General features: G+C 43.1%; 2 protein-coding genes and 1 long non-coding RNA gene across 8 annotated transcripts in view; 1 reads left to right on the top strand and 2 right to left on the bottom strand.

Annotated features, from left to right (window-relative positions):
- The window catches only part of LOC106611238 (AT-rich interactive domain-containing protein 4A), a 61,584-nt gene extending 46,815 nt beyond the window's left edge, over positions 1-14,769 (bottom strand). For 3 of the 5 annotated variants that reach the window (XM_082955740.1, XM_014211236.3, XM_082955741.1), the window contains exons 1-7: positions 14,479-14,769; positions 13,423-13,472; positions 11,493-11,603; positions 8,827-8,892; positions 3,741-3,831; positions 1,792-1,871; positions 1,573-1,670 (exon numbers count right to left, since the gene is read on the bottom strand). In XM_082955740.1, coding sequence (XP_082811866.1) covers positions 1,573-1,670; positions 1,792-1,871; positions 3,741-3,831; positions 8,827-8,892; positions 11,493-11,603; positions 13,423-13,428 — 452 coding nt within the window. In that variant the 5' untranslated portion in view covers positions 13,429-13,472; positions 14,479-14,769. Of the gene's footprint in view, positions 1-1,572; positions 1,671-1,791; positions 1,872-2,849; positions 3,030-3,740; positions 3,832-8,826; positions 8,893-11,492; positions 11,604-13,422; positions 13,473-14,478 lie in introns of those variants that run through there. The other 2 variants (XM_082955742.1, XM_082955743.1) reach the window with 2 other exon arrangements.
- On the top strand, positions 14,760-16,070 carry LOC145858013 (uncharacterized). 2 transcript variants are annotated; one of them, XR_014378745.1, is made up of 2 exons: positions 14,760-14,855; positions 15,543-16,070. It is a non-coding gene; the product is annotated as an uncharacterized LOC145858013 (long non-coding RNA). The 2 variants fall into 2 exon arrangements; XR_014378744.1 differs by having other exon boundaries at positions 14,789-14,855; positions 15,540-16,070.
- Positions 15,851-21,752, bottom strand: LOC106611239 (proteasome subunit alpha type-3). Its single transcript, XM_014211237.3, has 10 exons — positions 21,597-21,752; positions 20,694-20,776; positions 20,435-20,558; positions 19,877-19,978; positions 17,848-17,994; positions 17,404-17,469; positions 17,265-17,311; positions 17,073-17,140; positions 16,354-16,418; positions 15,851-16,068 (listed from the first exon to the last, which is right to left on the bottom strand). Exons 1-10 carry the CDS (start codon positions 21,615-21,617, stop codon positions 16,024-16,026), a joined length of 768 nt encoding a protein of 255 aa, XP_014066712.1. The 5' UTR covers positions 21,618-21,752; the 3' UTR covers positions 15,851-16,023.
- Between the last annotated feature and the right edge of the window lie 34 nt (positions 21,753-21,786).

Below are 21,786 nucleotides of genomic sequence, written 5' to 3'. Positions count from 1 at the left end.
ACTCCTTTGTTGCCTTGGCCGTGTGTTTTGGGTCAGTCATGCTGGAATACCCATACACGACCCATTTTCAATGCCCTGGCTGAGGTTCTCACCCAAGATTTGACGGTACATGGCCCCATACATCGTCCCTTTGATGTGGTGAAGTTGTCCTGTCCCCTTAGCAGAAAAACACCCCCAAAGCATAATGTTTCCACCCCCATGTTTGACGGTGGGGATGGTGGTCTTGGGGACATAGGCAGCATTCCTCCTCCTCCTCCAAACACGGCGAGTTGAGTTGATGCCAAAGAGCTCCATTTTGGTCTCATCTGACCACAACACTTTCACCCAGTTGTCCTCTGAATCATTCAGATGTTCATTGGCAAACTTCAGACGGGCATGTATATGTGCTTTCTTGAGCAGGGGGACCTTGCGGGCGCTGCAGGATTTCAGTCCTTCACGGCGTAGTGTGTTACCAATTGTTTTCTTGGTGACTATGGTCCCAGCTGCCTTGAGATCATTGACAAGATCCTCCCATGTAGTTCTGGGCTGATTCCTCACCGTTCTCATGATCATTGCAACTCCACAAGGTGAGATCTTGCATGGAGCCCCAGGCCGAGGGATACTGACAGTTCGTTAGTTTTTCTTCCATTTGCGAATAATCGCACCAAATGTTGTCAACTACTCACCAAGCTGTTTGGCCATGGTCTTGTAGCCCATTCCAGCCTTGTGTAGGTCTACAATCTTGTCCCTGATATCCTTGGAGAGCTCTTTGGTCTTGGCCATGGTGGACAGCTTGGAATCTGATCGATTGATTGCTTCTTTGGACAGGTGTCTTTTATACAAGTAACAAGCTGCGGTTAGGAGCACTCCCTTTAAGAGTGTGCTCCTAATCTCAGCTCGTTACCTGTATAAAAGACACCTAGGAGCCAGAAATCTTTCTGATTGAGAGGGGGTCAAATACTTATTTCCCTCATTAAAATGCAAATCAATATAACATTTTTGACATGCGTTTTTCTGGATATTTTTGTTGTTATTCTGTCTCTCACTGTTCAAATAAACCTACCATTAAAATGATCCTTTCTTTATCAGTGGGCAAACGTACAAAATCAGCAGGGGATCAAATACTTTTTCCCCCCACTGTATACAACAGAGCATCTACAGAAGCATGTTTGCGGATTAAAATCTTACTGGGAAATGTAAGCGGTAGTGCAGGTTATGTCATCAAACCGTATCCAAAGAAAGAACACAGTGGTACCATATGGCCCACTGCAGGACAGCTTAAAAAAAAAAAAACACCACTCAAACTTTTGGGGTCATTTTCCCCCCATTAGTCTACTGTTGATACAGTTCTAAAATGTTTCACGTCAGCAGTCATGTTTTCAAGATATTGGATGTGCATGAAGCAAAACGCATCACATGATGTGGCAAGTGACATGTTGCTTCTTGAAAGTCAAATAACTTGAAAACTTGACATAAAATAAACCAAAAGGTTGTTTTTGAGTGGAGTTTTGCTTTAAAAGGTTAACTTAGAAGGGTGGGAATGGGGTAAAGGTTAGGATTAAAATAAGAGGTAAAGTGAAAGGGTCAATTTACTGAGCCTGAGATGACCTCCTTCCTCCGCGGTTTCCCTTCTTCCCGATGACGGGGGTGCCAAAGTGCTCCGGGTTGGTCAGGGGTAGTTGGTCCAACGTCTAGATAACAACAGAGATGGAGAGGAAGCGAAAGGACGAATCTTAATCAACGTATCAAAGAGCAACATAACGGAGAGACCAAATGAAATGTCCAAGAATACAGTCAGACCAGTCCTCTTACCTCGCTCTCAGCAAAATGTCTCTCGCCCTTAAGACACAGAGACGTCCTGCGGAGTGTCTTCTCATCCCCATCGTCAAACACTGGAATACAGTGGGAAGCAGTTCCCTTGTAATGTTTACATTTGATATTTATCCAGAAAAACTTACAGGAGCAATTAGGGTTAAGTGCCATGTTCAAGGGCACTTTGACTGAGTTTTCAACAACTCGGCTCAGGGATTTGAACCGGCAACCTTTCGGTTACTGGCCCAACGCTCTTAACCAGTAGGCTACCTGCCACCAAGATTGGTGTTAGTATTTATTTTAAAACACTAACACCAAAGTATACTGCTCCCAAGGATCATAGACAAACTCAGCAAAAAAGAAACGTCCTTTTTCAGGAAGCTGTCTTACAAAGATAATTCGTAAAAATCCAAATAACTTCACAGATCCTCACTGTTTCCCATGCTTGTTTAATGAACCATAAACTATTAATGAACATGCACCTGTGGAACGGTCGTTAAGACACTAACAGCTTACAGACGGTAGGCAATTAAGGTCACAGTTATTAAAACGTAGGACACTAAAAAGGCCTTTCTACTGACTCTGGAAAAACACCAAAAGAAAGATGCCCAGGGTCCCTGCTCATCAGCGTGAACGTGGCATGCAGCAAGGAGGCATGAGGACTGCAGGCAATAAATTGCAATGTCCGTACTGTGAGACACCTAAGACAGCGCTACAGGGAGACAGAACGGACAGCTGATCGTCCTCGCAGTGGCACACCACGTGTAACAACACCTGCACAGGATCGGTACATCTGAACATCACACCTGCGGGACAGGTACAGGATGGCAACAACAACTGCCCGAGTTACACCAGGAACGCACAATCCCTCCATCAGTGCTCAGACTGCCCACAATAGGCGGAGAGAATCTAGACAGAGCTTGTAGGCCTGTTGTAAGACAGGTTCTCACCAGAAATCACCGGCAACAACGTCGCCTACAAGCACAAACCCACCGTCGCTGGACCAGACAGGAATGGCAAAAAGTGCTCTTCACTGACGAGTCGCGGTTTTGTCTCACCAGGGGTGATGGTCGGATTCACGTTTCTCATCGAAGGAATGAGCGTTACACGAGGCCCGTACTCTGGAGCGGGATCGATTTGGAGGTGGAGGATCCGTCATGGTCTGGGGCGCTGTGTCACAGCATCATCGGACTGAGCTTGTTGTCATTGCAGGCAATCTCAACGCTGTGCGTTACAGGGAAGACATCCTCCTCCCTCATGTGGTACCCATCCTGCAGGCTCATCCTGACATGACAATGCCACCAGCCATACTGCTCGTTCTGAGCATGATTTCCTGCAAGACAGGAATGTCAGTGTTCAGCCATGGCCAGCGAAGAGCCCGGATCTCAATCCCATTGAACACGTCTGGGACCTGTTGGATCGGAGGGTGAGGGCTAGGGCCATTCCCATTTCCCCCCCCCCCCCCCCAGAAAAGTCCAGGAACTTGCAGGTGCCTTGGTGGAAGAGTGGGGTAACATCTCACAACCAAAACTGGCAAATCTGGTGCAGTCCATGAGGAGATGCACTGCAGTACTTAAAGCAGCTGTTGGCCACACCAGATACTGACTGTTACTTTAGATTTTGACCCCCCCCCCCCCCCCTTAGTAACCACTAGGCTACCTGCTTAGTCACGTCTGTGGAACTTGTTCTGTTTGTGTTTCTCAGTTCTTGAATCTTGTTATGTTTACACAAGTATTTACACATATTAAGTTTGCTGAAAATAAACGCAGTTGACAGTGAGAGGACGTTTCTTTTTTTGTTGCTGAGTTCAGTACCATTGACCAAGTCAGTTATGACAGAATAGTCAAAAAGCAACCAAACAACAAAGACCTATGTAGTCTACCATTATCAGGTGATGACAGGAGCAGGACTTCTTGTAAACTAGTTTAAGTGTTGTTAAATGAACTTACCCACTGTATACCAACTGGCGTCTGTGAGTTTGTTGATGGTTGCCTCACTGCAGATCCCCTCTGCACTCTTCACCTCCACTGTGGAGCCCACCTGCAAAAAGATGCCAGGGAGATGAGACAGACACCTCATATGAGCTGCTCTTACACTCCCATTTTAAAAATAACTCAAAATGGCAACAGTAAAAGCTGCAATATGTAACTTTTTGGGCGACCCACCAAATTCACATAGAAATTTGAGTTGTAGATCTGTTACTCTCATTGACAGCAAGTCTAAGAAGCGGTAGATCTGTTCTATGTGCGTTATTTATTTGCTTGCCGTTCTTAAGTTAGTTTTTTTTGTCTTTTTTACTTTCAGTTTTATACACCAGCTCAAAACACGATATTTTCAGTTATGGAAAATATACTGCTCAAAAAAATAAAGGTAACACTTAAACAACACATCCTAGATCTGAATGAAAGAAATAATCTTATTAAATACTTTTTTCTTTACATAGTTCAATGTGCTGACAACAAAATCACACAAAAATAATCAATGGAAATCCAATTTATCAACCCATGGAGGTCTGGATTTGGAGTCACACTCAAAATTAAGGTGGAACACCACACTACAGGCTGATCCAACTTTGATGTAATGTCCTTAAAACAAGTCAAAATGAGGCTCAGTAGTGTGTGTGGCCTCCACGTGCCTGTATGACCTCCCTACAACGCCTGGGCATGCTCCTGATGAGGTGGCGGATAGTCTCCTGAGGGATCTCCTCCCAGACCTGGACTAAAGCATCCGCCAACTTCTGGACAGTCTGTGGTGCAACGTGGCATTGGTGGATGGAGCGAGACATGATGTCCCAGACGTGCTCAATTGGATTCAGGTCTGGGGAACGGGCGGGCCAGTCCATAGCATCAATGCCTTCCTCTTGCAGGAACTGCTGACACACTCCAGCCACATGAGGTCTAGCATTGTCTTGCATTAGGAGGAACCCAGGGCCAACCGCACCAGCATATGGTCTCACAAGGGGTCTGAGGATCTCATCTCGGTACCTAATGGCAGTCAGGCTACCTCTGGCGAGCACATGGAGGGCTGTGCGGCCCCCCAAAGAAATGCCACCCCACACCATGACTGACCCACCGCCAAACCGGTCATGCTGGAGGATGTTACAGGCAGCAGAACGTTCTCCACGGCGTCTCCAGACTCTGTCACGTCTGTCACGTGCTCAGTGTGAACCTGCTTTCATCTGTGAAGAGCACATGGCGCCAGTGGCGAATTTGCCAATCTTGGTGTTCTCTGGCAAATGCCAAACGTCCTGCACGGTGTTGGGCTGTAAGCACAACCCCCACCTGTGGACGTCGGGCCCTCATACCACCCTCATGGAGTCTGTTTCTGACCGTTTGAGCAGACACATGCACATTTGTGGCCTGCTGGAGGTCATTTTGCAGGGCTCTGGCAGTGCTTCTCCTGCTCCTCCTTGCACAAAGGCGGAGGTAGCGATCCTGCTGCTGGGTTGTTGCCCTCCTACGGCCTCCTCCACGTCTCCTGATGTACTGGCCTGTCTCCTGGTAGCGCCTCCATGCTCTGGACACTACGCTGACAGACACAGCAAACCTTCTTGCCACAGCTCGCAGTGATGTGCCATCCTGGATGAGCTGCACTACCTGAGCCACTTGTGTGGGTTGTAGACTCAGTCTCATGCTACCACTAGGGTGAAAGCACCGCCAGCATTCAAAAGTGACCAAAACATCAGCCAGGAAGCATAGGAACTGAGAAGTGGTCTGTGGTCCCCACCTGCAGAACCACTCCTTTATTGGGGGTGTATTGCTAATTGCCTATAATTTCCACCTGTTGTCTATTCCATTTGCACAACAGCATGTGAAATTTATTGTCAATCAGTGTTGCTTCCTAAGTGGACAGTTTGATTTCACAGAAGTGTGATTGACTTGGAGTTACATTGTGTTGTTTAAGTGTTCCCTTTATTTTTTTGAGCAGTGTATATTTCAGTGGTTTAAGATGATCAAATTATATATGTCACATGTGCCGAATACAACAGGTGTAGACCTTAACGTGAAATGCTTGCTTAGAAGCTCTTAACCAACAATGCAGTTCAAGAAATAATTTCCCAAATAAACTCTAGTAAAAAATTATAAAAAACACAAGAAAATTACAGGGGGTACCAGTACTGAGTCAATGTGTGGGTTACAGGTTAGTAGAGGTAATTTGTAAAGTGACTATGCATAGATATTAAACAGCGGGTAGCAGCAGTGTAAAAACAAGGGGGTGGGGGGGGTCAATGTAAATAGTCCGGGTGGCCATTTGATTAATTGTTCAGCAGTCTTATGGCTTGAGGTAGAAGCTGTTAAGCTTGGACCTAGACTTGGCGTTCCGGTACCGCTGCCGTGCGGTAGCAGAGAGAACAGTCTATGACGGGTGACTGGAGTCTAACAATTTTATGGGCTTTCCTCAGACAACGCCTAGTATGTTAGGTCCTCAATGGCAGGAAGATTGGCCCCAGTGATGTACTGGTTGAGCGTACGGGCCCGCTCCACTACAGCCCGTCGAGTTTAATGGGGGCCTGTTCGGCCCTCCTTTTCCTATAGTCCATGATCAGCTCCTTTGTCTTTATCACATTGAGGGATAAGTTGTTGTCCTGGCACCACACTGCCAGGTCTCTGACCTCCTTCCTATAGGCTGTCTCATCGTTGTCGGTGATCAAGCCTACCACTGTTGTGTCGACAGCAAACTTGATGGTATTGGAGTCGTGCAAGTACAGGACTAAGCACGCACCCCGAGGGGCCTGTGTTGAGGATCAGCGTGGCAGATGTGTTGTTGCCTACCCTTACCACCTTGGGGTGGCCCATCATAAAGTCCAGGATCCAGTTGCAGAGGTAGGTGTTTAGTTCCAGGGTCCTTAGCTTAGAGATGAGCTTTGTGGGCACTATGGTGTTGAACGCTGAGCTGTGGTCAATGAACAGTATTCTCACAGGTGGGAAAGGGCAGTGTAGTAGTGGGTAATAGTTTAAGCCCTGCCACATCTGATGAGTGTCAGAGCCGGTGTAGTAGGATTCAATCTTAGTCTTGTATTGACGCTTTGCCTGTTTGATGGTTCATCTGAGGGAATAGTAGGATTTCTTATAAGCGTCCGGATTAGTCTCCCGCTCTTTGAAAGCGGCAGCTCTAGCCTTTAGCTCGGTGGGGATGTCTGTAATCTATGGATTCTGGTTGGGAGATATGATATATATATATATATACACTACACACACACACACACACACACACACCCCCCCCCCCCCCCCCCCCCCCCCCCGTAACTATGGGGACAACATTGTCGATGCACTTATTGATGAAGCCGGTGACTGAGGTGGTGTACTCAAAGTCATTGGATGAATCCCGGAACATATTCCAGTCTGTGCTAGCAAGACAGTCCTGTAGCGTAGCATCAACATCATCTGACCACTTCCGTATTGAGCGAGTCACTGGTACTTCCTGCTTCAGTTTTTGCTTGTAAGCAGGAGGATAGAATTATGGTCAGATTTGCCAAATGGAGGGCGAGGGAGAGCTCTGTACATGTCTCTGTGTGTGGAGTAAAGGTGGTCTAGAGTTGTTTTTTGTGCCTCTGGTTGCACATGTGATATGCTGGTAGAAATGAGGTAGAAAGGGATTTAAGTTTGCCTGCATTAAAGTCCCCGGCCACTAGGAGCACCGCTTCTGGATGATATTTTATTGTTTGCTTATGGCCTTAGACCGCACTCAACGAGCTGTATTAGTGCCAGCATCGCTTTGCAGCGGTAAAGACTGCTACGAATAATATAGATGAGAACTCTTGGTGCGATCTACAGCTTATGAGGTATTCTACATCAGGCGAGCAAAACCACCAGACTTAATATTAGACATTGCGCACCAGCAGTTATTGACAAATATACAAACACGCCCCTCGTTTTACCAGACGTAGCTACACTTTCGTGCCGATGCATGTAGAAGCCAACCAGCTCTATATTATCCTTGTCCTCGTTTAACTACGTCTCAGTGAAACAAGATATTACAGTTAATGTCCCGGTGGTTGTATAGTCTTAGATCGTCCAGTTTGTTTTCCAATGATTGCATGTTGGTCAATAATACGGACGGTAGTGGTGATTTACCAATTCGTCTGCAAATTCTTACAAGGCACCCCACCCTCCTCCCCCCTTTTCTCCATCTTATCTTCACGTGGATGATTGAGATTTGGGCCTTGTCTCGACAAAGCAGTACATCCTTCTCGTCAGACATTAAGGAAAAATATTTGTCAAGTTTGAGGTGAGCAAATCGCTGTTCTGATGTCCAGAAGAAGCTCTTTTCAGTCATAAGAGAAGGTAGCAGCAACATTATGTACAGAATGAGTTACAAACAATGCTAAATGTATTTTTTTTCTCCTTTTAAATAGCACAGTTGGTTAGGAGCCCATAAAACGGCAGCCATCCCCTCCGGCACCTATTGGTGCAATGATTCTCTACATAAGGCAAATTATTTGAATTTTAGCAACCAGGAAAATGGTGGAGCGATTTCTGAATATTGCATCTGAAATCAATTCTTCTCTAAAGAAATAAAGTAACATGCCTGGGTAAAGTGAAAGCCCATGACACGTGTTCATACAGTAAAAAAGGGAACCACACAGGGCAAACAATAGATCATGACAGAAAACTGAGGCCATTTTAAATCTTAAGGCAACTTTGAATGTTTAGCACTCTGGCATTAAAAATCAGAGCACACACACACACACACACAAAAAAACTGCACTACCATTGATGCTTACAGGTGTTGGAAAAACAGGTGATCAGTGTAATTTGCCAGGGCAGTAGTCACATGACCATTGCAGTCAGGCAATATACATGAACTTCACGTCGACAATACCTTATCTGTACCGGTTCTATATGCCTGTACCCTGTAGGACATTATGCTGTCACAAGTACAGAACCATTGTTATATCCAACAGATCGGAATCTCAAAATCATGTGACAAACAGATGATTCTGAGAATCAAAAGAACAATGAGGGCCTAATTAAATGTATTGCATATCATACTGTGGGGAGTTCGGTGATGCAATGCCAGTTAGTTCCAACTTACCCTCAACTGTCCTTTCACTTGGTCATCTTGAACAACTTGTGAGGTAGTGTCTCCTTTGAGCATCACCTAGGGAGAGAAAAGGGAAACAAAAGGAATTCAGTCAAGGTGAAATAATCTAGTTGAGTAACAGAAAACTTTCCTCTTCCTGACTAGCCACAAAATATATGACAAATTACATTTAATTTGACCAGTCAGTTACCAAGGACCCTATAGACAAACCTCACATGCCAACGCTGGAAGGCACAGTTGTACAAACAGAGGTTTCCAGCTGCAGATGGTTTAAGATCTGATACAATAGTAGGCATGTGCTTCTAGTACTACCAGGGAATGGTGCATAATAGCCTTCACCCATCTTTCTATGTGGAGAAAGTTCAAATGGGGCTTCCTACCTCGTCCCATGAACACTAGACCAATGAAATAATCAATCAAGGGTACTCTGACCTTGTTGTGACAATCATAATGGAAGAGCCGAAGCAAAGAAGAACAGTGGAGAATACAGGTGGTCAGGTCACAATGCTGCTACCTGGTGATTGGTGTGGGATCACTTGATCTCAAAACAATAACCATCATCAGCCCTGACCTATAGGCAGGTTCACCAGTTCAGTGGCACCCACACTTTCACAATGGTGTTTTAAGGAATAATAATTTAAAAAAAGCACATATGAACCAAAATTCCTAGGCCTATCGGTTGTTCGAAAAAATACAAAACCAGATTCATTAGGCCCTAGTCTATGGATTTCACATGATTGGGCAGGGGTCTAGCCATGGGTGGGCCTTGGAGGGCATAGGCTCATCCAATCAGAATGAGTTTCCCCCCACAAAAGGGCTTTATTACAGACAAATACTCCTCAGATGATCCCGCAGGTGAAGAAGAAGCTGGATGTGGAGGTTCTGGCCTGGCATGGTTACAAATGGTCTGCGGTTGTGAGACCGGTTGGACATACTGCAAAATTATCTAAAATGACTTTGGGGGAAGCTTATAGTAGAGAAATGAACATTCAATTCTCTGGCAACAACTCTGGTGGAGATACCTGCAGTCAGCATGCCGATAGCACGCTCCCACAAAACGTCACATCTGAAGCATTGTGTGGTGATAACTGCTAATTTTAAAGTGGCCTTTTATTGTCCCCAGCTCAGATTTCATGGATTTTTAATTGCAGCTCAAGAAACAAGGGACAAACACTGTTCAGTGTATTTAATGTGAAACGTGTTTACCCAACGTTAAAGCCAACACTAACCAATGCAGTCATGATGACTGACTATCACCAGCGTTTGTTATGATATGACTAAATTAACTATTTTCAGAGTGTCTAGTTGGGACTGCGTAGATCACAGATTAGCCCAGGGGTCTCCAACATGTAGATCGAACTACCAGTAGCTCGCAGCCCAACTATGAGTAGCTCGCCAATCAATTCTCTAAGTACATGCATTGGTAAAACTATATATGGATAGTCCATCTGTAACATTTCAACTAATCTACTAACCCTAAACTTAGCAAGCAGTTGATTAGCAACAGATAGTATGATCATGTGTAGAGCATCTACAGATGGAAAATCCGGACTATCCAAATAAAGGGTGACGCATGCATTTTTTTTTTTTTATGTGTTCCATCGCAAACAGTCAACCATAAAGCTCCCGGCCACTGTCCAATCAAAGACACGTCGACATTATCCCACCCCTGGTTAGCCACTGTTGGCTTAAAAAGCCAAACGTAACACAATATATGCCAATTAATTCCCAGCAAAATTGCCGTCCGTCTGTTTGGTGCGCACATTTGTCTATCACTCTGTATGTCTAGCAAGTTAGCGAAGCTAATGATAACAGTCTTGTTGGTAGACAGACTTTCCCAAAAAACTCTCAAATGCAAATTAGGCTTACCTGACATTACTAGATCATGATTATTTGTATAAATTGAGTGGCAATTGTTTTGCAAACTCTGCCATGACATGTTGTGCAGCAGTAGGCTAGACCGACACATTCCTTTCTTGCTCGATGCACAGATGAAGGGGAATTACACTCAAATCACAAATGCGTTGTTTTTTTCCATACCTAAAAAAATATATAAAAAAATGTCCATGTGATTCAAGCATTGACATGACTCAGAACATCATTTGTTGTCGTTTCTCTATGAATAATTATAATATTGAAAGTAAAAAATATTTTTAAAAAGTCAAGAAGAAAATAAAACAGAATTCAGGAAAATGATTTTACGGGGCCCCCTTAGTTGTTTACTAACCATTATTTTACCAGTTATATTGACAGAAAACATCTCTTGTACACCAAGGATCCGGGGAAGAGTCGCAGGGTAGAGGAAAACGTACCTATTTGAAAGCTATATATAAAAATAAAAAAAAGTATGCTAGAAAAAGGTTGAAGACCCCTGGATTAGCATAATGCTTTCTGAAACAAACTGAGCAGCTGTTCATAGAACAAGCTCTACGTGAAAGATGTCACTGGCATACACTAACATTTAGATGGGGGGGGGGTCCCTTTGCAGCAAAACTGTAACCGAAACTGGACAATAAGCTTGTCTGTGTCCCAAATGGCACCCTCTTCTCTATACAGTGCAATACTTTTGACCCCAGCCCCATTCCGTTTATAGTAGTGCACTATAAGGAGAATGGGGTGTCATTTGAGACGGAGCCATTGTTGTGCCGTGCTCTTACCTTAACCTTCACGGTACGTTTAACAGTCTTGATTTTTGCCTCACAGAAGGCACCTCTGTATTTGGCGCTGACCTCCGTCCCCACGGTCAGGTAGGCAGGCTCGTCCGCTGCCTGTGAGAAAAACAGACACCCCTGTAACATTTATCATTGTACTTTCTTAGAAAGAAAACACAGACCATGTTTGGCCACTATTGAAAGAGATGTCCAGGAAGCATGATGCCACAAACATTGCATTAGAGGTTTTTCAAGTAAATAACATTTGTTGTCTTGTTCAGGAAGAGGTGGGCAATGCTGTCTGAAAATTGTCATATACGGTGAAGCCTACATGAAAACCTTGACATTGAAATGAAATATACAGTACCAGTCAAAAGTTTGGACACCTACTACTTCAAGGGTGTTTATTTTTTTACTATATTCTACACTGTAGAATAATAAATAAGACAAACTATTAAACAACACATAGGGAATCATGTGGTAACAAAAAAAGTGTTAGTCAAAATTTATTTTATATTTGAGATTCTTCAAAGTAGCCACACTTTGCACAATCTTGGCACTCTCAACCAGCTTCATGAGGTAGTCACCTGGAATGCATTTCAGGAATGCAGGAATGCATTTTCAGTGCCTTGTTAAAAGTTAATTTGTGGAATTTCTTTCCTCAATGCGTTTGAGCCAGTTGTGTGACAAGGTAGGGGTGGTATACAGAAGATATATGGACTTGGGCTTTTACCACATAGGGCTTATGGCAAGAACAGCTCAAATAAGCTAAAAGAAACAACAGTCCATCATTTAGGTCAGTGAATCCAGAACATTTCAAGTACAGTCGCAAAAACCATCAAGCGCTATGATGAAACTGGCTCTCATGAGGACCACTACACCTCAGATTGCAGCCCAAATAAATGCTTCACATAATGAGTTCAAATAACAGACACCTCAACATCAACTGTTCAGAGAAGACTGCGTGAATCAGGCCTTCATGGTCAAATTGCTGAAAAGAAACCACTACTAAAGGTCACCAATAAGAAGAGACTCGCTTGGGCCAAGAAACACAAGCAATGGACATTAGACCGGTGGAAATCTGTCCTTTGGTCTGATGAGTCCAAATTTGAGATTTTTGGTTCCAACCGCCGTGTCTTTGTGAGATGCAGAGTAGGTGAACGGATGATCTCTGCATGTGTGGTTCCCACCACCGTGAAGCATGGAGGAGGTGGTGTGATGGTGCTTTGCTGGTGACAATGTGATTTATTTAGAATTCAAGGCACATTTAACCAGCATGGCTACCACAGCATTCTGCAGCGATACACCATCCCATCTGGTTTGCGCTTAGTGGGACTATAATTTGTTTTTCAACAGGACAATGACCCAACACATGTCCAGGCAGCGTAAGAGGTATTTGATCAAGATGGAGAGCGATGGAGTGCTGCTTCAGATGACCTGGCCTCAACCCAATTGAGATGGTTTGGGATGAGTTGGACTGCAGAGTGAAGGAAAAGCAGCCAACGAGAGCACAGCATGTGGGAACTCCTTCAAGACTGTTGGAAAAGCATTCCAGGTGAAGCTTTGAGCGAATGCCAAGAGTGTGCAAAGCTGTCATCAAGGCAAAGGGTGGCTACTTCGAAGATTTAAAATAACAGATTTTGATTTATTTAACACCTTTTTGGTTACTACATGATTCCATATGTGTTATTTCATAGTTTTGATGTCTTCACTATTATTCTACAATGTAGAAAATAGTAAAAAAATTAAGAAAAACCCTTGAATGAGTTGGTGTGTCCAAACATTTGACTGGTACTGTATGTGACACTGACACCTTCAAACTGTCATATATTGTTGCCAACCATATAGACAGTTGTCCCCCAGTCTCTTTGCAAGCAAAGTGAAAGAGGCGTCGGCTTCACTGCTGATTTCAACTGAGGTTAGCCAAGTGACTTACCTTCATCGTAGAGGCTATTTGAGGGAGTCCAGCTCGATTGGTTTTGATTGCTGTAAAACAAGATAAAAATTGCAGATGAATAAAGTTGTCAAAATAGTCGTGATTTGGAATAAATCAATTTTAGTCGAAAAATAGTAAATATGCTAACAGGCTAACGACGAACTAGCCTGCTACTTCTAACGCATTCTTTTCGAGCTCGATGCAGCCCCCTCCCTCCAGACTCACAAAAATGTGTGGCTACTGGCTATCTAGTTTAACTGTATGCTCATGCTGATTGTTAACAGACAAAAAAAACGTCAAAAGCTTTTAAAAATAATATTATCAAGAGAATTACAGCCCAGCGTTGGCATACTACAAGGACGTTGCACATAGACAACAGACAGAATAGTGCGTGTTCCTTCCCGCTTTGCTCGCAATCTGACTTGTGTCACGTCGCCATCATAGCTCGCCGTGCTGCACCATGTCAGGCTGGGAGCTCATTCCTAACTGCTTGTGAAATACAGAGGAGCTGGCTACAAAAGGTGTACCAGTCTCTTAGACAATATGTTTTAGTAGAAACAGAGATTATAAATATTGTGGTTAAAGTAAGTAACGACAGAAGATTTCACTCAACTCGAGAGCTAAATTTAGCTAGTTAGCTAACTTAAACATGCTAGTTAGCCAACGTTAACAGTTTCTCGATATGGCGATTTAAAGCGCCTTGCTAGTCATTGAGTTGTCCAGCTAGTTCAAGCAGAACATTTCAAACGGTGGTTCTCATTTGGATAAACGAGAGGCAGTCAGGTAGGTTTGTTCGACGATAAAACAAAAAAGTATGAGGACAATCATTATTTATTATCCAGTTTCACAAAAGGCGCATACATTTCTTCACTGCAAAAACAAGCCGACTGGTCACTGGCATTCAATTCTTTACCAGCATAATTTTACAGGACAAAATACGAAATTTAGCGAAGTCTCGTCCGATAACTAACGAAACGGGTGTCACGTTGATCTAAATAGCGTGAACTGTTAAACGTTTGTAATTCATTAGAGGGGGATATTTTGTTTTATACTTACATGCAACGACACGACTTGCTAGCCAGATTTGCAAAGCAATACACGAATAACAAGCTGTTGAGCTGAAGCTGGGTCTCTCAAAATCCGATTGGCTGGCCTGACAGCGGTGGTCGAATCGTAGAAATATGATTGGTCAACACTTTCTTCAAATTCTACAGGACATACCTTCCCTGTATTTATGGTTGGTATAGATGGAAATAGGCGCTTTGAGAGGAAATGTGCTATTGGTCCTCTCATACTTGGCTTCTTTTACAAGAATAACACCCCAACATGGAAATATGATTGGCTTTTATTATCTCAATCCAAGCCTTTCACTGGTTAGAAATATTTTACACTGGACCGCCTATTTTCGACACTGGCTTCCTTGTCACTCCAAGGTGGGAAATATACTATATGTGAACTGAAAACGCAAGTAATTGCTACTCACTCGTTAGCTGGTGCTAGCGGTAACTCGTATTTGAATTTCTTTGTAGTCATTTGCAGGGGAGAGGATGCGAGTTACGAGTTAAATATAAAGTATCGATTTGTTTTAAGTTGAGGCCAATTGCGCCTTGTTCGTGTTTGTAGGACGTCAGAGCAGGCAAATTGGTTACGTAACCGGAAGGAAGCATGTTCAGGTAAAAGCCAGTGAAACGATTGCTGTCAAATCTGGCTTACTATTTACTAAGGCCAGACAATGAACGCATATAGCCGTGTTGAGGGGTGTAACTGAACACTGGCTACTCTTCTGGCTGAGTATCCTGACATGTGAAATTCCAAGCCTAAATCTACTAGGTTGACATCAGCGCCACTACAAGTTAATCTGTCCCAGGCAGGCAGAAGGACATGTCTTTATCAAATGTAGATGAGGAGCTAATCAATCCCTCAGATTCAAGACACTGGTCAACATTGCTCAATCTAATATTTATATTTCTTAATTGCGTTATTTTACTTTTAGATGTGTATTGTTACATACTACTGCACTGTTGGAGCTAGGAACACAAGTATTTAGTTACACATATTTAGCAGATGTTATTGTGGGTTTATGTGACCAATAAAAGTTGATTTAAATTGTATCCAAGCAGGGACAGAACCAGATGAGGCTGGCATGGAGAGGCAATGTGAGGAGGAGAGGCATGGAGTTGGAGGTCCATCTGTAAGGTCAATGTGGAGACTTTTGCCCTTCGGGTCACTGTGACTCATGTCATACCTGAAACATATCACACTGTGCACTGAAATAGAGTCTTGGTCTTCTTCCACAAGTGGCACCACCAGAAGGATCAAGTGACCGTCCTTGAGATATGTGCTAAATACACACAATTACAAAATGAAATGACAGAGGCAAACCCTTGACAGCATTTAAAGTGTCTCACAAAAAAAAGGCCAAAGATGCTTTTAGTATAAACAGTGCTTATCTTCAACTTTTATTTCAAGGCTGAAATCCATCAAACCCAAAAGGAAAGAAATGACATGAATGGTCCATTAATTACAAAACAACTTGTGTGTCTCTTGGAGAGCCGTCCTGTCAGTAGGTGTGTGACAGGTGGAGAAACCACAGAAATGAGTTTACATGTTGTCTTCATCAGAGTCATCTTCCTCCTCCAAGGAATCCTATGGTGGAAGCATAAGGCATTGCGAATCAGACACCAGCAAGACAGATATAATGGAAGTGGTTCAGTGAACCATTCTCACGTGATGGGTAACCTTGCCTGGGACCTGAAGACTTGAGTTGGCTCCCTGGGCTAAAGCTTGGGCTTTAGCTCAGCAAGCTAACTCAGTCGTGTGGCGCACAGGAGACTCGAGTTGAAACCACAGACGTATTTTTGGTTAGAATACAGTAGGTCACAGAAATGCCATGGAAAATAAAAATGAATGACTGGTAGTCGTGGTACATACCTTAGCGTACTTCTCTGCCTCCTCCCTGACGTCTTTTGGAACCAGCTCATGTTTTCCATTTGTCACTGGCGAAGGGACATGAAGGTCATAAGTTATACTGCTCAGTTCAAGCAGAACATCAGCTGCGAGCAATGACTATACCAGGCAATAGCTAGTCAAAACTGGTGAGGGTTGAGTATCTAACAGAATCATAACCCCTTTTTGCACATGCTTGCCATACATCACTTTGTTATTTTATTTAACTAGGCAAGTCGGTTAAGAAAAATTTCTTATTTACAATGACGGCCTACCCCTAACCCGGACAACGCCCTATGGGACTCCCAATCACGGACAGTTGTGATACAGCCTGGAACCGAACCAGGGTCTGTAGTGATGCCTCTAGCACGGAGATGCAGTGCCTTAGACCGCCGCGCCACTCGGGAGCCCCATAAGGTGGCACACAATTGGCCCAGCGTCGTTAGGGTTTGACCGGAGTAGACCGTCATTATAAATAGGAATTTGTTCTTAACTGACTTGCTGGGTTAACTGTCAGATTTCAAATGTGTGACACTGCTCACAACCAGAGACAAGTTTGTTACAAAAACGCTATGGCTGCTAACCCGGTACACTAGTGGTGGCTTAGATCAGGGTACAAAACTCTGCCTTTGTTACATACAGATGTACAAAGGGAGACAAGACCACACTTAAAAATACATGTGTATAAGGGAAAGTGGCATTACCTTCTCCAACCCAGCTTAGTTCCAACTCAAACGATTTGTCTTTCACTTCATCATGTACAATGTAGATTCTACAAAACATCCAACAGTACATGTTAGTAGCAACTTAATACGCAGTGCCTTGATTGGCTATTCATGAGAATGAATAACAGTGTGGGTTTGTGTTCCTTTAATAAAACAAACAAAAACACTTACATTTTGGCCACCTCTTTTACCAACTCCCTGCAGGTCATGTCTTTCATCTGTTGATAGCAATAGCATACAAAATCAAAGTCAAACAATTAAGCAAGATCTTCCCTTGTCTTAAGAAACTTGGCTCAAGTAATGTTCTTACCTGAAGCTTTTCAATTTCTGTCTTGGCGGCTTGCTTGGCTTTTCCAATAGCACATCCCCAGTAACCCTTGATAAAACAAAATAATGAATAAGTGGTCATCTAATATTTTAACAGCATTGCCTAACGTTACAAATTTCAGGTCATAATTTAAGGTTGAATGATAACATATACAAAATATATGTTGGCAATCAATCAACATCCCCAATCAAACAAACATCGCATAGGTTCAAAAACTTAAAAAAAAAAAAAAAAAAAAAGGTCATTTTCCATGACCCAGGTTAAAACTAGTCCAGGACTAAACCACATGCTCAAGGTAAAATCCCCACAGAGAATGCCTCATTCCTGGATGAGTCTTAATCTGTGTTCGGGAAACCGTCCCTAAACGTGTGGTGTGAAAACAGTAAATGAATGACAGACGGGATAAATCCCCCAAAAATAACTCACATATGAGATTCCAGAGGGGTCAACCATGTACAACTGAGGACCATCATCTTGATCATAAGAGCCCAAAATGAAGCTACATCCAAACGGCCGCACCGCACTGTATAACGTGTAGGCATGGACGTACATGGCCACCCTCTCTGAGAGATGCTGTAAAGAGAGATTATACAGTTGAAGTCAGAAGTTTACATACACCTTAGCCAAATACATTTAAACTCAGTTTCACAATTCTTGACATTTACTCCTAGTAAAGGTTCCCTGTCTTAGGTCAGTTAGGATCACCACTTTATTTTAAGAATGTGAAATGTCAGAATAATAGTAGAGAGAATGATTTATTTCAGCTTTTATTTCTTTCATCACATTCCCAGTGGGTCAGAAGTTTACATACACTCAGTATTTGGTAGCATTGCCTTTAAATTGTTTAACTTGGGTCAAACGTTCCGGGTAGCCTTCCACAACCTTCCCACAATAAGTTGGGTGAATTTTGGCCCATTCCTCCTGACAGAGCTGGTGTAACCGAGTCAAGTTTGTAGGCCTCCTTGCTCGCACACGCATTTTCAGTTCTGCCCACACATTTTCTATAGGATTGAGGTCAGGGCTTTGTGATGGCCACTCCAATACCATGACTTTGTTGTCCTTAAGCTATTTTGCCACAACTTTGGAAGTATATTTGGGGTCACTGTCCATTTGGAAGACCCATTTGCGACCAAGCGTTAACTTCCCGACTGATGTCTTGAGATGTTGCTTCAATATATCCACATCATTTTCCTCCCTCATGGTGCCATCTATTTTGTGAAGTGCACCAGTCCCTCCAGCAGCAAAGCACCCCCACAACATGATGCTGTCACCCCCGTGCTTCACGGTTGGGATGGTGTTCTTCAGCTTGCAAGCATCCCCCTTTTTCCTCCAAACATAACAATGGTCATTATGGCCAAACAGTTCTGTTTTTGTTTCATCAGACCAGAGGACATTTCTCCAAAAAGTACAATATTTGTCCCCATATGCAGTTTCAAACCGTAGTCTGGCTTTTTTATAGCCGTTTTAGAGCAGTGGCTTCTTCTTTGCTGAGTGGCCTTTCAGGTTATGTCAACATAGGACTCGTATTACTGTGGAAATAGATACCTGTGTACCTGTTTCCTCCAGCATCTTCACAAGGTCCTTTGCTGTTGTTCTGGGATTGATTTGCACTTTTCGCACCAAAGTACGTTCATCTCTAGGAGACAGAATGTGTCTCCTTTCTGAGCGGTATGACGGCTGCGTGGTCCCATGGTGTTTATACTTGTGTACTATTGTTTGTACAGATGACCGTGGTACCTTCAGGCGTTTGGAAATTGCACCCCAGGATGAACCAGACTTGTGGATGTCTACAATTTATTTTCTGAGGACTTGGCTGATTTCTTTTGATTTTCCCATGATGTCAAGGAAAGAGGCACTGAGTTTGAAGGTAGGCCTTGAAATACATCCACAGGTACACCTCCAATTGACGCAAATTATGTCAATTAGCCTATTAGAAGCTTTTAAAGCCATGCCATCATTTTATGGAATTTTCCAAGTTGTTTGATGGCACAGTCAACTTAGTGTATGTAAACTTCTGACCCACTGGAATTGTGATACGTGTGATAAGTGAAATAATCTGTCTGTAAACAATTGTTGTAAAAATTACTTGTGTCATGCACAAAGTAGATGTCCTAACCGACTTGCCAAAACTATAGTTTGTTAACAAGAAATTTGTGGAATGGTTGAAAAACGAGTTTTAATGACTCCAACCTAAGTGTATGTAAACTTCCGACTTCACCTGCATGTATTTTATTTTATCTCAAATCAAGGAATATGTCAATTGTCCATAGGACTTGGGGACAAGGCAAAGCAATTCAGAATATTTTGACAGAACATGTTAATACAGTCACAGTTAACCAGTTGAATCAGGTGTGGTAGTACTGTAACGGAACAGACCAAATATGTGGAACGGACAGGGTACACAAGGAGGAGTCTGAGAGAAAACACTGACCAAGAGCATCATAGTTCTTTTTACCTTCAGTGGGATGTTGTGTCCATAGTTGGATCTGAAGTTGGAGGCCTCCTCTCTGGCCACCTCAGACAGGGATCGAGCATCAGCCAGTAGTCCAGCCACTGCCTATCGGTAAGAAAGTTAAAGGTAGATTCAGCAATGCACAAAGTAAACAGCAGAGTTGGGATGACATTGCAAATACTCTGAGTGTTACGGCCAAGATCCACTAACTAGCGATGATTTTCCCAGCCACGCTAGCTTCGTCCAGAATGGCTCGCCATGTTGGTGCTAGCAAGCCGACAGCATGCTAGGTATCAACAGCCAATCGAGTAGGGTCTGGAAGCTGTAGTGAGCTAGCTAGCTAACCACCAACTTTAACTATGTATTTGAAATAAACAGCATATAAAGTACAATGGGTAAATCTCTTGATGTTTAATAAACATTTGCTGACGAAGTAGTTTACATTTTAATCCTTTGATTGTAAGATGGGGGGTTTTTCTCCACGTGGTTGCGTGCGCATCAGTTTTGTTGGTAAACACAACACGTATATACTGGGCATGTGGTCTGTGGATGAATACATACCATCCCTACGTGACGGTCGACATTGAAGATACGCTTGTTTGAGCCTTGTTCGTAAAGTTTGGAGAGAACCAATTTCTCGACACCGAACACAACCCCATCCTTGCATCGGATCCCAATTGCTGTGCTGTAAGGAGAAAGAACAAAAACCAACAAATTGAGACATTTGAGTACAAAAAAGTGATTTGTGCATATTCTTGTCACTTTCCATCATGTGGGTACTGCATTCAAAAACACATGAAAAGATGGAAAGATCACATACCTGCTGTTTTCTACTGCCTTCATGGCATATTCCACCTGGAACACCCTTCCATCAGGGGAAAAGGTGGAGGCAGACAAGTCATACTAGAAAGGGAGATTTATGTGTTATACTTTGATGACCACTGCTGTTGATATAACATACATGTTTCATTGACAGGAACTGCCAGGCTTCAAACTTTTACATCAATCTCACCAATACTCATTGGTGTCACTTTTCACAGTAATGGCTAGCAATATCATGGAAGTAACTTTTAGATTCACAATAGAGGAATCCCCTTTGAAAGGCTCCGTGCAATCTAGGCTCCTTGGGACATCCATACATTGAAATGTAAAAAGATTAAGGTTAGGGACGTCCCAAAGATACCGGATAGCACCGAGCCATTTGAAAGTGCAGGTGTGAGTGTCAATCTTGCTAATTAAAAGATTCCAACATTGTCTAACTTGTAAATTTCATGTGATATCAAACATTTGTTGATAGATTGGATATCGGTAGCTCTCCTACACCATATCAGTTGAATTGGTTTCAATTTAGCTTAGCCAGCATTGCTACTGTAGCAAACTAGCCTGTGTTGCAAGTGACTCAGCACAGCAGGCATGACAACATGGCTTAGTATCAAACAGTAGTACTGCAAGGCAAAAACAGCTAGGTAAGAGTACCCAGTGTAAAATGTACTTCACCACTATATACGATTATAGATCTTACATGAATGACGTGATTAAATGTATTATTAACTAGTTATCTACTAAAACCTAAAACTAGCACAGAGCAGTCACAGCTAGCTAGTTAGCAAGTTGGCTAACTTTGTTGCTAGCCTGGCTAAGATGAGCCGAGGCTAACAAGTACCAAACATTTTATTTGTTAGCATAAAAAAATATATAAAGAAAATTATCTTATCAAACTTACCCCAGTTCCAATTGAACTCATTGTGGTAAAAACTCTTCAAAATCCTTTATAACAACTCTGTCTGATGTGTTTCAGCACATCCCAGTCACTCCAACCAACAAAATGGCTTTATGTTCAACACAACAGCAGCCGCATTGAACATGCTTCAATATCGCCACCTACTGTGGTGGAGTGTAATATCATAACGGTA

The sequence above is a fragment of the Salmo salar genome, chromosome 09, assembly GCF_965601325.2.
Source record: "Salmo salar chromosome 09, fSalSal1, whole genome shotgun sequence".
Lineage (NCBI taxonomy): Eukaryota > Metazoa > Chordata > Actinopteri > Salmoniformes > Salmonidae > Salmo > Salmo salar.
This window is presented reverse-complemented; position numbering and strand designations above follow the sequence as displayed.